Below are 17,413 nucleotides of genomic sequence, written 5' to 3' on the forward strand. Positions count from 1 at the left end.
ATTTAACTAGACATTTGAACTTTTTTGTGAGAAAAAAACATCTATGAAAAAACTTATTAGAATATTTTTTGTCATAAAACATGTCTGGAGGGGCTCTTTAATATTTAATTGTAAGATTCAATATGATAAGAAATAGAGTGAAAATATTACAAGTGGGGCAAATTCACCTTTTAATCAGTGTGGTATTTTCAGTTTAGTTTTAATTCCCATGAATCTAAAGCGTGTCTCTTTACTCAGTGACCATAATATTGATTTTACTTGTTTTGTTTTTGTTTAACCTTTTACTAAGGCTAAAAGTGATTTTTACATAAAAATGAAGGGAGTAAGAATTACATTCAAGATAGATTTATTTCAAAAAGCTGTGTAAGCAGAAATGATTCATTGGCTTTCAATATGTGCATCAGCCTTATACCTCATCAGTATGCTTTATAGAACATGTAAATCAACACAGTAAAGCAACAAGGAGGGAAAAGAAGAACACAAAATTGGTCAAAATAAAAAATAACAAAAAGCAAATCAAGAATGTAGAAATTAAGTTTTTTTGGTGACCACGATACCAGCTCAGAACTTATCCTCAATATCTTAAAAAAACAAAACAACCTGCATGAAAAAAACAATGATTTCTACTGAAAGTCTGTTCTCACTTCACTGGTGAATGACGGTTCGATTTTCACGTTGTGAGTGAGCGAGTGCTCCCAAAGGGACTTTTTATGGAGGAACGCTAACCCGCACTCCTCACATATGTAGCTCTTTGGCTTCCCGGCGTGGGTCCGCCGGTGTTTCTTCATATGATAAGACAGCCGGAAGCCTTTATCACATATGTCACATTTAAATGGCTTCTCTCCTGTGTGGATGCGCATGTGCGACTTCAAATATCCCGACTGAATGAAGGCTTTTCCACACTCTTCACACTTGTACGGGCGCTCCCCGGTGTGATACCTGTTATGGAGCCTGAGCTCGTTGGCGGTCAGGAAGGTCTTACCGCACACTGTACACTGGTGTGGCCTTTCGCCTGTGTGGATAAGCTCGTGCCTCTTCAGGGACGTCTCCTTCATGAACTGCTTCCCACAGCTGTTGCAGGGATACCTGACGCCGATGTGGATTTGTTCGACGTGGTTCGTCAGCTGCAGCTTCGTGCGGTAAGCCATGTCGCACTGTGTGCAGGCCCAGGGTCTCTCCTCGGAGTGGGTTCCCATGTGCACCGTGAGCTCTGAGGCCGAACGGTAACATTTTCCACACTGCCAGCACAGGAAGGGTTTCTCTCCGGTGTGTTTCCTCTGATGAACTGTCAGACAGTTGGAAGACCTGAACTTCTCTGGGCACATGTTGCAAATGTAAGGAAACTCTCCTTTGTGGATTCTCTGGTGGATGGCGAGGTAGGACAGCTGCATGAAGGTTTTGTCACATTGAGCACAAGGATATGGTCCGTTGAAGTCGTGCTGCTTCTCGTAGTGTTCCCTCAAGCGTCTCAGTAAAGTAAAAGTCTTATCACACATTGTGCACTGCATCGGTCTGTGCATGAGTTTGTGCCTCTCAAAAGCAGGCTCGTTAGCAAGTATCTTCCCGCACTCTTTGCAGTAAAGCGGATCGTGAATCCTCTGGTGCACTTTGAGCATGGTCATGCTCTTAAATTCTTTCCCGCAGTCGTCACATTTCATGATTTCACTCACTTCTACTTTGCAAACGTTTTCTTGGTGCTCCTTCAAAGCGGACGGGTATTCAAAGTGTTTGCCGCAGTTTGAACACCACACAGGTATTTTCAGAGGAGGCCCCTGTTGGGGTTCAGCGCTGGTTACTTCGCTTTGGCTGGGCCCCGCTCTCGGCTCTTTTTTCCACGAGAATCGAGCGATTTTCTTATGACAAATGGCATAAATCTGGTGTCTTTTGAGCCCGTGCATGTGTTTAAAACGCTTCTTGCAGTGGATACAATGATAAGGCCGGTCCTCTGTGTGACACTGTATGTGCCTGTTCAGTGTTTTAACACTGTCGAACGCCCTAGCACAGACAGGACATACTTTAAGGCCTTTTTTGTTTACTTTTTTCACAGCCCCAGATGGAGACCCCTCCGAAGTGTCTGCAGGTGCATCCGGATTATTTTCTTTTTTATTACCTGTATCACTACAATTTTGAGTGTCAGCTTCAGCCAAAATTTGTTCCACCGTCTTGCACTGTTCCTCTCTAATCCCCTCGTGACCGTGAATAATCTGATGCTTCTTCAATGTGTCCTTGTACTTGAAGCCTTTCTCACAAGTGATGCAAATAAAAGGACGCTCTTCCGTGTGAGATCGTAAATGCTTTGCAATGTCTGCAGTGCAAGGTAAGATCCTGCTGCAGATGGGACAGATTTTGCCCTCTGTCGACCCTTCTGATGGTGGCTGTGGATTTGAGCGCTGTGCCTCTCTCCTCTTTGGCCTTTTCAGCTCTCTGCTCTTACAAATCTCCTTCTGGTGTCTCTTTAAAACATAAGGGTTCTTAAATTTCTTCTCACAGAAAGTACAGCTATAGGGGCGGTCCTCTGAGTGGGACTTCATGTGTCGCTCCATGTCTACTTGACGGGCAAAATACTTCCCACACAGAGTGCAATTTTTGTTTTCTGACATCTCAGAAGTGCTAGGATCTCCCGAGGCCTCTTCTTTACCACTGTTACTCATCTCATCTCTTTCATGAACGCGCATGTTGTGTCGGTTCATGTCGTAATGGTCCCTGAATCGTTTGTCGCAGTTGGCGCACTTGTACTTGAGATCCCGATTGGCAGAATGAGTTTCCTGGTGTCGCCTCATGGCAGCAGCCCGCAGGAAAATCTTATTGCACACAGGACATGTCTTATTATTGGGGTATTTTTTTCTTTGCCTCTTAGCTGTCGAGTCTTTCTTTTCTTTTAAAGCTTTCCTCTTCAACTGGAGCCTTTTGCTTTGTTTCAGTGGTTGAAAAGCTGCTGGCTTTAGGGCGTCACTGACATCCTCGTTTGTTTCGTCTCCAGCAATTTCCTCCTCATTTACTTCATTTTCTTCTTGATCATCAGGCTCAACCAAACCTGACGGCTGTTCGATCTGTATGTAGTCCAAGAGTGTCACAGTTTCACCCTCCACCTGGACAGTCATACAACCTTGCATCTGCTCTGATGGAGGCTGTAACTGTATTTGGTCTGCATCAATTACAACCTTCTCCAGCTGAGGAAGTGACAGCGAAGAGAGGATGCAATTCCCAAAGGAAGAAGGAATGGTCTGAGTCTCATCTGTGGGGAAAATAAGAATCTCATTAGCTTTACGGTTAGAGGCTATAAACAAAAATAAAATCAGTTCATGAACATAATCACACCATAACATTAACCAGCAACTCAGTTCTGTATTCTACATAACCTCAAACTTCTTCTGAATGCAGATAAGAAAAAAACCCAAACAGTTTTATTCTCAGGAACCCATAATTCAATCTTCATCTCCCTGCCATCCACACATAGTGGTAATGAAATTGAAGCTGTTCAGTCTTATAAATATTTGGATTTCTTTAGATAGCTGACTCACTTTTAAACAGCATGTGGAACAACTGGCACATAATTTCTGTGCTTGAATATTGCGATATCTTGTACCCTCACACTGCTCATTTCACCTTAAAACAGTTAACCACTGTGCCCTGCGTTTCATTAAATATTTTACTCATCACTGTGTATTATGTGAAAAAGTAGCCAGGTGCCACTAGCAACAAGAAGAGAGCTACACACTCAAATAATTTGGCTTATAAATGTCTACGACTAAAGGTGCCTCAGTATCTCACATCATTTCTCAAATTTAAAACTACTGTTCGTCAGCTGTGACTGGCTGTGTTTTGTTGTGTGTCTTATCTCTGTTCTATTTCTGCTGTACTCAGATCTTTTTTGCAAAAGAGATCTTGACCTGAATGAGAGTAAATGAAATAAAGGATATATTAATAACTGATTGGATTGAACGTAGGTTATAATACTGTACATGCAGACCAGGAGTGACTCACCAGATAAATCAAAATGTCCAAGTGTTGTGTGGTACAGGAGCACAGTTTTCAGGTGCTGTGGGTCAGGAACAGAGTGCACACACTCCTCCAGGGCAGATGGGACAGCGCTGAGCATGGATGCAGTCTAGGGAAGAGATACAAGATTACAGTAAAAAAAGAAAATCAAAAGTGAGCTGAAGACACACACTTAATACACTTCTATGTTTAACTTTGAACCCTGGACTTTTTTGCTCTGTTACTGTCTTTATTTACCTAATAACAGAATCATTACCTGACAGGCATAGCATATTGTTATTTTCAGAAGTAAGAAATGGCATTAATTTGCATGCGAGTTGTGCTTAACATGTTTTAGGACCATTTTTATGAAAATTGTTTTGAGCTATTTAAAATTGTTTGAGTTTTTTGTCTGTACATCCACAGATTTTCAACACGGTAAACATCTGCATACGAATGGATAGAGGAGAGTATCAATGTTCCAGGAACATACAAACCCTGTTGATGGAACATTCTGAGCTTTAGTATATGTCAAACAAATATCAACAGTGCAACATGAAAAGTAATGGATTTGGGGGGTGTAAACAGGAAGTATAAAAGTGTGATTCAGTGAGTTACACTGTGGGCTACAACTTGAGCGCTATTTGTTTTTAGCCTATATTTCTTTATATTTTGACAAATTGGCACCTTGAAAAGTAAGCCGAATTAGCTACTTGCAGTTCCTGTTTGCAATGTACCCATGGATGTAAAGACAACTATCACTAGATTACTTTGATACTGAAGAAAACTTAAAAACGTGATGATTCTCAGGCAAGTTCTGGAGTTTAGGGTTATAAGGAGCATCTTTTTTCCCATGATTTTCAAGCCCATTTATTTATATTATTCGCGATGGTCATCAGAGATCACGACATCCTCTGGAAATGTAAGTCACACTGAATCTAAAAATATGTGCATCACATCTGTGTGTTCAGGTTTGACTGAGTTATGACTGAGAAGGAAGGTGATCTTTGAACATTACATTGTAATTCCAATAAGCTTTGGAGATGGCTAGGTGCATTGATTATTTTACCAGCCTACAAAAGGTTCCCCTTTATACCTAAAATCAATCTGGCTGCTAAAAGAAACAGAGGAGCTGACTGATGACGAAAAGGTTTCCGACACTGGACCCAGTACCTGCTGAATGTCTGGTACTGGAATAAGCTTCTCCAGTCTCGACAGGAAATCCAGCATTAGCACCTGTAGAGCGCTGTCATATTCTGGCCCAAAATCTGTAGGAAAAACATCCTGGAACAAATAATCACCGTTTACAGTTTAAGTACCCCATAAACACTGCATATAAAATTTTCTGTTGCAGTCAAGATTGCTTCACTAATATAAAGAAAGTCGTCCTACAAAACACAAAGAGTTTAACATAACACATAAATTCAAAGACACAAATCACAAACCTGGAAAAACCTCTCCTTCTCTTCAGCGTCTTTCAACAGCAATTCAACTTGATCCACAAAGTTTGACTCTGGAAACTCGACCTCTGCAAAACATGGCTAGAACAAAAATATGCACAGATGGAGTTTAAGCAGAGGAAAATGATAATTTGATAGAAAACATGTGCAACCTACATATCACATTTAAAGAAACTAACCTGTGCTGCCCAAGTGGATACGAGGGCCTTGATCCGCTCCAGGTGCATCTCGATGATTTCAGTATCCATTATCTGCTCGGCCCGACACAATTCAAGAACCACCTGCAAAAAATGGTTTCACATCAGGGTAATTACAACCGACAAGACAGCACCTGGAAATGTTATTCACTAACAGCAGCCTCACAAGATTCAGCACTGGAAAATGAAAATCTCTTTTCAGATGGGACATACAGTGCCTTGCAGGTGAAAGAAATATTAAACCCCTTCATCAGCTGCATCCTTTACCATCTGTCAGGCAATAATTTAGCTTTATATTGTTTAGATGCAGTGAATTTTTAGGTGATGTCGGTATGATTATACCCATTACCAACTGATTCAAGGGGACTGCTAGAATGCACACTAATAGGTTTCTACACTTTGTTTTGACAGTTGTTTTAACATCTGCAAGAGAGAAACCAAACTGCTGTTGCTGTCATTTTACGCACTATGTCTATCACACAAACTTTTTGTGACTTTGCAAAACACCCAACAAAAACATCTTATAGTCTTACCCGTGCTCTGAGTCCCAGGAGGAGTTGAGCTTTCTGATCTGCATTCAAAAGTTCAGGTACAATTTCTGAAACTGTGCTGATGAACTCCTCCACCATCCCATAGTCCTGCACATTTCCCCTCTGGACGACCTGCCACATGGCTGCAGACACCAGGCGCAGAGGAGGTATGAAGAGGCGAAGAGACGGCAGCAGAAGACTCAAATCTGGAAAATATTTTACAATGTCAAGACTTAAATTATCACAGAGGTTCACTCTGAAATATGTTCAAAGTTAAGTTAGACTTCAATTACTGTTTATACAGAAAGTATTTTACGTGAGCTAGTTTAAATATTTTGAAGGAATTACACACAAATAGGAATAGATAAATATAAATTTTTATTAGAAATAATAAAATAATGTTATTAGTTTTTTTTTAATCATTACACACTTTCAGTGAAGAGTTTTAGGTGCCAGCAAACATGCTTCATTTAAAATAAAACCATTTCAGAGACATTTCTAGTAGCTTCGTTGAACGTCAACTTGGGTTTGGGAAATTGTGCAGGACATCTTTCACCATTTTCTGACATTATATTGACCAAACAATTCATGAAACGAATCAGCAGGTTAGTTGAATAATGAAAATAATCATTAGTTTCAGCCCTACTTTAAGTACCAATCAAGTGCAGTACACACATCTCATTACATATGGCAGCTTAATTATACAACCCCAAACACAAAACTGTGTTACTATGCTGGAAACTACATAAGATAAGATAAGCCTTTATTGATCCCCAGAGGGAAAATTCAGTTGCTGCAGCAGCACAATGATAGAAATAAGTATAGCCAAATAGAGAAAAGTAGGTATATAAAACTTAAGAATAGAAGTACAAATAGAAACTTTTCAAAGAGCAATTGAAGACAAATTACAAGGCAAAGTGAGTAGTAGTAGTGCTGCTACTAATGTGTGATTAGTAGCAGCAAAATTAACAAGTCTAGTATATATAAACAGCATACACCCAACTAATATATCATATGATTAAGTAATTATACTTAGTGTTTGTCTGTATTAATATAGAAATATAATATAGTAAATAATGTAATAAAAACAGTATAACATATCAACACAATATAGTATAATATAGCGCAGTATAATATAGCCTAGTATGGGATACAAAATATAGTGCAAGTTGAGATGTAGTGATATAGTTTAACATTATAGTACAGCAATATATTTGATATTGTATGTGATAATATAGTTTAGTCTGAGTATAGTGTAATATACAATATTTAATCTCAATATCAACTGAAATAATGACCGTTTTAAAACTGTTAGTTTATTAGTTTAGCTAATATTGCCATTTTTCTTCATTTTCCATCATATTTCCACACAAAACTATTCCAAACAAAATATTTAATAAATTACACTACAACAGCTGACTGACAGATAGTGAACCTCGGGCCTTTGGGGTCCCTGGTGGGTCTGGGGCCCCGGGTCTGGGGCCCCGGGTCAGGTACCGTGGCACACCAGCTTCACTCCCACCTCCTCCAAGATGGCCCTGGTTGCCTTCATGGACTGGCAACTGTGTCGTAATTACGACTGACCGCACATGAGCACCCCAACAAAGTGGTAAATATGGCTGCGGTAGTCGTGACTTTATATGCTAACACTACCGAAGTTGCTGAAATGGTAAGGGCGATGCGCTGTTTTTGATATGACATTACTTTTCTTTTTGGCATTTTATTTAAGAAAATGGGTTGCTGTGTGTTTCTGTTTTAACGTTTGCTTGATCTTAAGGCGTTAGATGTCTTGTATTTTTGTTTTTAGCCACTAGCTAGCTATGCAGCTTTAGTTGAAGCCGACGAAGGCAGCATCTGTCAACCAGAGCTCATTTTCAGTTACTAACTAACGCTAACCTAGATCGACAATTAGTTGCCATTGCATGTTACGTTAAAGCATTTCTGTTATGATAAAATAATTAACTAGCATATTACCTAGCTTAGCTGAGGTGACGCTCCTTCCTATAATTACCGCACACATCAGCCCGCTAGCGCTGTAACGTAGCACAAAGCCACCGCCATCTCAGAGCGGGGTACGCCATGTTCAAAATCGGGCGCACACAATCCAAAAGAAAACCTGATAACTCGCAATTGGTGATACATGTTTGAGTCCTCATTGGCTTACCGTTTTCGATGCGATGTAGGCTCTCCATTTTGTCTTGGAAAATATTCAATTAGATGAGCAAATCAACTCGGGGTTGTTGTGAGTCGACGTCCGCCCGACCCTGCGGTGGAAGTTGGCGGGGATGAAGGGCGGCTCGATATTGTGTTGGGAGTGCGCAGGCGTAGTCAATAATATGCGTTTTACTGGTTTCGTTCAGTGGCTGCCGTCTATTACAGGCCCATGTCTACTCATAGGACCTGCTAAAATGTATATTGTGTTAACTTTAGCCAAGAAAATTGCACTGTGTAATAATTTCACCAACTTTGTGATTGTCTGCCAAGCTAACATGTTCGTCTTTTTCGCCTGGGGAATGTCAGGCTTACATAAAGCTGCTCTGGGCATTACTACCCCCTAGAGGACATTTGAGGAAATGAGCCCAAACATTTAATTTTAAGACGAGCATCTTCAGTGGCAAATTCTTCCTATTTGTTAAACAGAAATGTTAAATAAGTAATTTAACTCGTTAATAACCTTGATAAGTTATTGTTTTAGTTATTGTAGACTGCCTGTTGAATGTTTAATCTGAGAATAACAATGTATTCAATTCTTTCCTGGTTAAGTTATGGCAATTAGGATGATATGATTTTCCATTGAGGGAGGTGAAAATGAACCTGATATCTATGGAACCATTGATTATTGTCAGCTGTGATAGACTACAAATAGAGTAGATGTAGATATTATATAACAGGGCTGCAACTAACAATTATTTTCGTTATTTAGTAATCTGCTGAGTATTCTTGATTAATTTATTCATTATTTGGGTTAAAAAATGACTCTGTTTGACTCATCGATTAATAAACTAATTGTTTCAGCTCTGTCATATGCTAAGCTGGATTTGATATATTTGTTGTCTTAAGCATGAATGAGTCTGCCATGTAGTGCCATTTTATTTGAAAATATTGCTTCTCACTTTAAAAAAGTTACATCAGGGAGAATGCAACTTTAGCTTGAGGTAAAAATGCATTGTGGATAAAAACAGCAGACTCATGACCTGTCTTTTATTAAATGGGAAAATGTTGTTTTTCTCAGCTTTACAGGTTCCTTTGATGCAGTTAATTACTGGAAGAAATGCCTTCACTTCTTCCAAAGTTACCATGGCGTGTACTCATCAGGAACGAGCAGGATGAATATACATTAGCAACATGATGTATGTGTATTATATGGTAATGTCACTTTGTTACAGCCTGTTGCAATCTGTATTTACATCTGGACTTTAAGTAAAATTGCCCAAGAAATAGATACATATTCATTTATTGTGGTGTAAAGAAAATCACAAGATAATTTTAAATGGCCTACCTGTAAACCTAATTTATCTATTCACACAAATAAATAAATAATTATAATTAAACTTGCATGGCTCACTGGTATAATCCTTTCATGAAGAAATGGTGGTAGGCCAGTTTCTTCTTTGGTGCAGTGTATTCCTGTGGAGACAGGAAAAAAGGAATCTCCCAAAAACAGAAATCACAGCCAAACTCTCCTCCAGACTTTTTATGACCTTGTATTTCTTCATCAGTCTGACAGTCCACTGGCTTTGTGAGGGAGCTGTCGTGACTTTTAGTACCTTGAGTCATTTGCTCAGTCGAAGTAAAGGGATCGATAAAACACCCTGGTGCTGGGCTGTGGCCAGATTTGTCACATTTTTATTCACGGGATGCTGCAGTGTCCTTGTAAAGGAATAAAGTTATTCTAAACTAAGACTGCTTTGATTGCTCTCATCTGTTATTTCTGTGTTGCTGTATATTCTCCCCAACTTCTTAGGAAGTTTTATAATGTTGCTTAAATGTTTGTATTTCTTGTAGATCTCTTGTGCCTTTGAAATGATCAAATGTTCCTCAACTATCAGCTGCCACACCTGTGATATTGCTATTATTGCCATTATGGATTTAACCTTCTACTTCTACGGATAAGTCTGACAATGTTCTATAATTTATTATTATTTTATTATTTATTATTGACAACATTTCCCTTAAAGTGCAATGAGATAACTTCTGTTATTAATTGGCGCTATATAAATGAAATTGAATTGAAAAGATCAAACCCAACAATGAATTTATCCTACTAACAAGTGTCTGTGAAACTATTAAAAACTCATCAAAGAGCCACACTTTTGCACTGGATAACATGTTGCTTCATTATAAACATGAGCACTGGAGTTCATTTCGAGTTGACCCAACATACAGTCCTGCTGCCATAAATACTCAACAGAGCATCAAATATGTAGGCTATTCAGTCATGGCCCATTAAATGCACTATTTCCTCCTGTTTGTTTGCTAAAAACTACAGTGTGCATTTGTTATAGAAAATTAATAAGCTTAAAAAACAATTTTAAAAAAACTATGTATTTGTGACACTTTTTTTAAAAGACAGTATTTGGAAAGTTTTAAGAGTTGGACTGATGAACTGTTGGTTTTGGTCTCTTCATGGGATTTGTTGAAACATTTAAAAAGTATATATAGAATATTGCTAGCCTTATTCATTCAATCCAACTGCTTGGGAAAATTCATAATGTTGGTTAAATGTTTGAATTCCTCATACATCACTGCAAATATTAAGCGTTCCTACTCCTTCCGGAAGCATTAGCCATTAGGCTAGTAGATTAACCTTTCAGTGGTCTTCTAAAGAACAAGTTTTTTACGTAATGTTGTGCTTTTATTTTTAAGTTCAGTCTTACAAACCACCAGTGTCTAGGCTTTATGTCTAGGATTATATGTTACTGAGCCATTAGCTGCCACATAACGGCTGTTGTAGCATAGCTGCTACATCAGCCGTTATGCTAACACTTTTGCCTCCTCCTCAGCTTTTACAGTAAAACAGAAAACTTGAAACTTGTTTACATTTGTACTGCCTTATTATTAGCTTGTCAGTCATCTGTAAAGCACTTTGAATAGCACTAACCTGTACGAAAGGTGATATACAAATAAAGTCTGATTGATTTAAGGTCAGTAGGCATTGTCCTCTGGGCACCACGAATATCTGTAAAGAATTTCATGGCAGTTCATTCGACAGTTGAGGTATTTCATTGTGGACCAAAGTGGTGGACCGGTCTTCTGTTGATATGTGCTACCTATCGAAATGGGTTAGGGTTAGGATTTATGCTGCCTTGTCGAAAAATGCTACCGTAGTACAAATCGATAGCAGTCTACCCCTAGCCTATGCCACTAACCCTAGCCCATGTGCATGCAGCAGAACCGCTAAGCAGCACATCTCGATAGGTAGCACATATCGACAGAACACCGTGACACCAGCGTGGCTAAAAACATGTCAGAAATAAAGCAAAAAATTCCTTCATACGGTTTAAACTCTAGTCGTTTATTAGCTGTCCACAAAAGCATGTCATGGAACGACAGAAACTGTAGCACGAGTGTAACATTCCTTTTAGTTGTTATACTCCACCACGTCCCTGCTTCTCACACCATGTATAATTTATATATCATATATATATTTTGTACAATGTACATGTTCTCATCAAAGGAAAAATTAATAGCAAAAGTTCACCCCCCCCCCCCTGTGGATTCGAAATCTAGTGAATATCCCATGCATGTTTCCACTGCGTCTAGGAGAAATGTTGTTTATTACCAGGAACAAATACGCAGGCGAATAAATGCTCAGACAAATTAAGGGGAGAGCCTAGTTAGACAAAGCTGGTGTACAAAGCACATCCTTAACAACATTAAACAAGAAGAGCCATGCGAACTGACATTTACTCTACGGGCTTTGACCCAGTTTCGAATCAAAAGCGCCAGTACAGGGGCGGGTTAGTCTTTTGCTAATGGCATAACATTATGACTAATAAAAAACAGAGAAAAGCTTAAAGTCTGTTGGCTTATTCTCTTATTCTAAAGCCATATTCAGCTGCTTTTGGATCACAATAAGACTTATACTTAAGCTCACTGTTAAAATACTAATGCTTCTGAGTGTGTGAGGCTACAGTAACACTGGCACAAAAAGTGCTTGACATCATTATGAACCTTTTTACCTCTGTGGAGACAAAATGGTTTGCATCTTTAAGTTACATTTCACCTTTAAATAGCAAGTTTCAATTCAAATGTGGGCATGTATAATGATTGAATATAAAGGAAAATATGTTGTAAAGATTAATTATTTCAACCAGAATTAGTCTAAATAAATGATCAGCTTCATTAAAGCTACCAGGGTAAAATCAACAGACTGTCAGCCTGTAAGTTAGAAATATTCTTTTAAAATGAGTGAAATACATTTAAAAGAAAATACACCATGGGATGTCACAAACATATAAACAAAAATAGTATATTCAGGCTTTTTCAGTCACATTTGTCTATGTTATGTCTTTCAATTCACATTTGTACTGTAGCTCCATATCCTGTGGCATATTATTCATTGTACTACTCAAAGTAATACAGTCTTGTGGAAATATTGCTTAATTTCAAAACTTTAAAGCATCTTTTTATATAATCTTTTTCACTTTTGTAAAACAAAATAGCTGTGGAATGTAAAATAAAATATATAGTGCTATGTATGTAGGTATGAAAATAAAGTCGTAGGATAATATCTGTATTTCATTTTCTGTAACTATTTACAGAACTAAAAACCAACTCTTATATGCCTATATGTTTCTCTTAAAATGTTTGGCCCAAAACAAATATGTAGGTAATTTTGAGTGTGCTACAATATTTTAAGTCATAACATTTGTCTCTTATCTAAAGGTACAGTCGGATTAATGTCGACACAACATCACAAAGTATGAAGACACTGTAGAGACATTTGCATTGTAAGCAATTGGAAACAGAAGTAGGCATCTTTTTTTTTTTTTGGTTTGTTGCTGGACAACATTGCACATTTTGTAGATATTCAATGTTTGTTGCATTGTTACATTCATAAAATATACCATAGGTTCTATGATTTCCTCCTAAATTGGGATGTATCTGGTTGAGAGGGGTCGTGGTCGAGTCAACTGGGTTTTATTCAAATATTGTTGAACTGCTTGAAGTTTTTACCCTTTTTGAGCGAGTGTGCATCATTGGGCTTATACCCCGGGGCTGCTGCTGAATAATGGGTGGCTGGTTTAGCATTTGGTCCTGTTTAGAATTGATAAGTATAATCTCAAGCACACCTTGTGGACAGGTGTGTAGGAAAATGCGATCATGTTTCTGCAGGCATTCCGCACAGAGTTTATTAGAGACACAACATTTTGGTCACAGACATTTTAAGCCCTGTGATTGGATGTTTATTGCTGATATGCACTTTGGGAGTTGTAATTAACGTTGAAGTTTTTATGTACACATTGTACCTTCAACTTTTTATCAAAAAAACTGATATATTCTTACACAGTTGTTAATCTTTTGTACTGTTGATTCAACTGGGAGAGTTTCAGGCTTTTCCAAGCAGTAGAAGTGCTTCAACAGTAGCCAAGTTTCCATCAGAATTTAGTGCAAATTTTAAATTAATTTCCATAAAATCAGGAAAAGAAAATGCAAATGAATGCATGTTTCCACCAGCTACTGTCATGTGAATATTAAGAATTTGTTCATCGAGATAAACAGTTGGTTGCACTAATTCTCCAGTCGGGTGCATTGCAGAAGAGGAGGGCGCAACGAGATGACGTAATTAAAAGAGTGCCAGTCAAACCTCAAACAAATGAAAACGAAGTGGAAAACATGATGGAAATATGACATTTATGTTTGTTTCATGTATTCATTTGAGAAACGGTACAGTCTCCTCATCGCTCCACACCATAGACCGTATATAAAGATGGACGACACGTCTTCACTTCCTCCCACTGTACAAAAATGAAACCAAAATATTCCGGATATGGGAACTGCCATCTTGCGCTGGTGATGTCATTTGGAGCCAGAGTCTACGCAGTTGGGATCGGAGTTGGAGCCGTGGTATCGAGGTCCTGCCCATAAACCTGGCCGACTCAATCGCGAGCGAGCCTCAGCTGTCAATCGTGACAGCTGAGGCTGAGCTTTTTATAGCATCAAATAACTAATTAGAACCAAACTTATCAGAAAAACGAACACTTGAACACACATCAGTGTGATAAGAACTACCTAAAATGACCAAAAATAAATACATAAATAAAAATTTGACATGTACTTCGAGTCTTTAGTTTGGCTCATGTCCCATCCGCTAACATGGAGGGGTCGGGGGGTTATGACCTATACTGCAGCCAGCCACCGGGGGCGATCAAGATGTTTTGGCTTCACTTTTGGGGAGCTGTCATGTCGTCCATCTTTATATACAGTCAGTGCTCCACACAGATCTGATGTTTTCATCTCCTGCCATTTTTTGTCTCCTCAGTGGAAGCTTCAGTAGACGCTTCATGTACGTCATCATTTATTCACTAAGTCAATTTCCATTGCACTTTGTTGCATTTTGCTTTTATTGATTGTTATCTACCAACTTTTCCACCTCTGCCAACCGTAAAAACTTTTTTGAGATATTTCTGCTGTTTTTTGAATTTTGGGCGTGTCCACTCGGGTTTTTTTTATGCGCAAAATGAAAATTTGCCTAAAAACAGGTGGATGACTTTGTGAGTCACGTAACATTGTTGTGTCTCTAATAAACTCTGTTGACAGTGTGTGAGAATTCAACTTTTCTGTCACAGAAATGATGTCATTGAGAAATTCAGCTGAGGTGAAGCCTAAAACAAAAACTGACTTTAAAATGCATCTCGTGATCTACCCTGATAATTTGGAATGTATCAGAAATAGCAAAATAATTGAAGGGAATTGATTGGACTTCAACAGGAACAATCAACAACCTACTCAGCTCTACCGATCTACACAGAAAGCACACCTAAAGCGAAACGGAGGATTCAAACAAACAGATTAAACATGCAACTTTTGCATAAACAGACACATACAGCAGGAACAAACTGTTCAGGGAGCACATTCAATGAGACTGGTGTCATCAGCCAAGCGTAGGAGAATACTGTACATCAGTTTACAAAAAAAGAACGACCAGCACGATGACTTTAAGGACGTATTTACACTTTGCTTTAAATATCTTTAAAGAGAAAGTCCCTGCCAATCGAAATCCGTCTCCAAATCCCGCTCAGTCTGTTTTGCAGTGGATAGAAAGTTAATAAGCAGCGTTTTCCCTTACTTCCCCTTTGCGAAAGTGGTCCATGAAGTAAGCTCTGCATAAAAAGCAATATCAGGGCAGCTCAGTTGAGTAGGTGTCATGCAAAAAAGTCGACAGTGTTCGTGGAGTTATCACAAGTAAATTTCCCAGTTGGACATCCATGTTTCAAGCATACGTCAGCATAGATTTCACTGAGTGGGCCGTCTTTAGTTCAATCAGCGCTGCAGTGTCGGCCACGGTGGAAGTTCCTGTGATCAGTTTGGCCTCTGCACAGAGTAGATATAACACAGTGAAACGTATCCAACATAGAAGTGACAGAATGAAATGTAAATAAGTTCCAAGTCTCCTGGCATTGCTACTAGTAACTTTGATTGGTTGTATAGTAGGATTATATTTTGGCATGTGTCAAACTTTATACTGCAATGGCATCCACTTCCATAAAGTGATGTTGTTTGTAAACCAAAGTCTCATATCAGAGATGATGAGAAAGCTGCTTTTATTGAGTTAAATTTCTACTCTACCTTTTTAAGCGAAAAGAGGTGTACAGAATGTATTTCATGCATGTATCCTATATGAAATACAATAAGTTTCATATTCACGATTAGGTCTAAGTGATACTGCTGGGTCAGTTCTGTTTATTTTTTTTACAGTTTTTTCTTACTGTAGGGGTGTGAAGTGATCAGTGGGAGCCATTAGGACAACAGAGTTCAAGGCTCTGACAAGGCGAGAAAGTTCTCTCTCTGATTTGGTCATGTATGCCAACCTTAACTCTCAAGGGGGCTGCAACAGGCAGAATTAAAGGGAATCCCTGACATAAAAATATCCGACAGCCCCTCCTCAGCAGTGGGGCCAGGGCAGGTGGGCAGGGCTGTAGCGGGGCACTGGTCATTAAAAGTGGTGTTACATGGATGCTGTGCCTGGATCGGAGGGCTTCGGAGAGGACGACGTCACACCACGGAGCCCTTGGAGGTGGAGAGGTGGATGGAGCGGATGCGCGTGGCCAAAGTGTTCTCCAGGTCATGGAGGATGTCGAAGCAGATGCCGGGGCTGGACAAGCTGGACACCGGGCTCTCGGCGGGAGGAGGTTCGTACAGCAGCTGCTTGAAGCTGTCGAGTTCAATCAGCAGCACCATGTTCTTCAGGAAATAGCCCTCGATGAAAGCAGTAAGCTCCGTGGCCCCAAGGAACTGCATCGAAAAAAGATGATAGAGAAATGGCAGAGTTTGTAACTATTTTGAAGAGTGATGTGTCATCGAGTCATTATAGCATATTTCAAATTATTTTGATGGTAAGTTTTTGTTTGTAGAAAAATTATGCAGATAATGGATATCCGGGCCAAGACTTCCTCTTCCATGCAGCGGTCATTGTTCACAGTCCGATTAGCAATCACAGAACCCATTGGCTATCGTCTGATGACAATTTGAATGGAGATAATTTTTAAAAAAGCTAATAAAAGGCTAATCTCTAGGGTTCTGAGATTTATAAAAAGCTAAATTGTCGTCAGACGATAGCCGATGGGTTCCGAGATTGCGTTTTGGCTAATAGGTCCCGCCTCTTTTGCTCTTCACACAGACTGTTTACCTGCATGCAACCAAAGCCCGCACAAACGTGATTGGTTAATACTACTCGGACTACAACCAGAAACCAGAACGCTTCTGATACCAAACCTTGTCCCTTGCCTACAGATTCTACATTCACTGCTACCCGGCTCCTTTAGGAGACTAACGCCAGGTCCTGAGTCTATTCACTCCCATAGTCCCCGAAGTAAATACTGGACCCATTTTTCACAAGCCACATATCTTCCTTGCTTTCATCCCTCCACAAAATGTTCACAACACTTCCAAACGAGGTGGGGGAGAGACGGGAGAGGCGACCACGCCCACGCAGGAGACAGGAAGTGTAAACCATTTCATACCATCGGCACAGCTTGTAATGTGTTATCTTTGTTATGGAGCATCTTTGATTTTAACCATCTTA

General features: G+C 39.3%; 2 protein-coding genes and 1 long non-coding RNA gene across 7 annotated transcripts in view; 1 reads left to right on the forward strand and 2 right to left on the reverse strand.

The window, feature by feature from the left end:
* Positions 1 to 329: 329 nt before the first annotated feature.
* Positions 330 to 9,401, reverse strand: LOC122871518 (zinc finger protein 11-like). 2 transcript variants are annotated; one of them, XM_044186716.1, is made up of 7 exons: positions 8,330 to 9,401; positions 6,169 to 6,371; positions 5,618 to 5,719; positions 5,424 to 5,519; positions 5,152 to 5,262; positions 3,985 to 4,108; positions 330 to 3,235 (listed from the first exon to the last, which is right to left on the reverse strand). In XM_044186716.1, the coding sequence occupies exons 1-7, from the start codon at positions 8,355 to 8,357 to the stop codon at positions 624 to 626; spliced, it is 3,276 nt and encodes a 1,091-aa protein (XP_044042651.1). In that variant the 5' UTR covers positions 8,358 to 9,401; the 3' UTR covers positions 330 to 623. The 2 variants fall into 2 exon arrangements, with proteins under 2 accessions (XP_044042651.1, XP_044042650.1); XM_044186715.1 differs by lacking the exon at positions 8,330 to 9,401 and adding an exon at positions 8,140 to 8,287.
* Positions 7,338 to 10,068, forward strand: LOC122871524. The gene is made up of 2 exons (XR_006376895.1): positions 7,338 to 7,834; positions 9,398 to 10,068. It is a non-coding gene; the product is annotated as an uncharacterized LOC122871524 (long non-coding RNA).
* Positions 10,069 to 11,659: 1,591 nt separating this feature from the next.
* Positions 11,660 to 17,413, reverse strand: part of btbd11a (BTB (POZ) domain containing 11a) — a 176,546-nt gene continuing 170,792 nt past the window's right edge. For all 4 annotated transcript variants that reach the window (XM_044186720.1, XM_044186719.1, XM_044186717.1 and 1 more), the window contains one exon: positions 11,660 to 16,623. In XM_044186720.1, the coding sequence (XP_044042655.1) occupies positions 16,384 to 16,623 (240 nt within the window). In that variant the 3' untranslated portion in view covers positions 11,660 to 16,383. The remainder of the gene's footprint in view (positions 16,624 to 17,413) is intronic.

The sequence above is a fragment of the Siniperca chuatsi genome, linkage group LG23 (assembly GCF_020085105.1).
Source record: "Siniperca chuatsi isolate FFG_IHB_CAS linkage group LG23, ASM2008510v1, whole genome shotgun sequence".
Taxonomy (NCBI): Eukaryota; Metazoa; Chordata; class Actinopteri; order Centrarchiformes; family Sinipercidae; genus Siniperca; species Siniperca chuatsi.

Bases quoted from the DNA above. Each gene is read 5' to 3' on its own strand.
- LOC122871518 (XM_044186715.1), bottom strand. From the start codon at position 8,185: ATGTGTGCGGTAATTATAGGAAGGAGCGTCACCTCAGCTAAGCTAG. The intron at 5,720-6,168 runs GTAAGACTATAA...CATTTTTTGCAG, and splicing joins TCCTGGGACTCAGAGCACGG to GTGGTTCTTGAATTGTGTCG. The intron at 3,236-3,984 runs GTGAGTCACTCC...TTTTCCCCACAG, and splicing joins TGGACATTTTGATTTATCTG to ATGAGACTCAGACCATTCCT.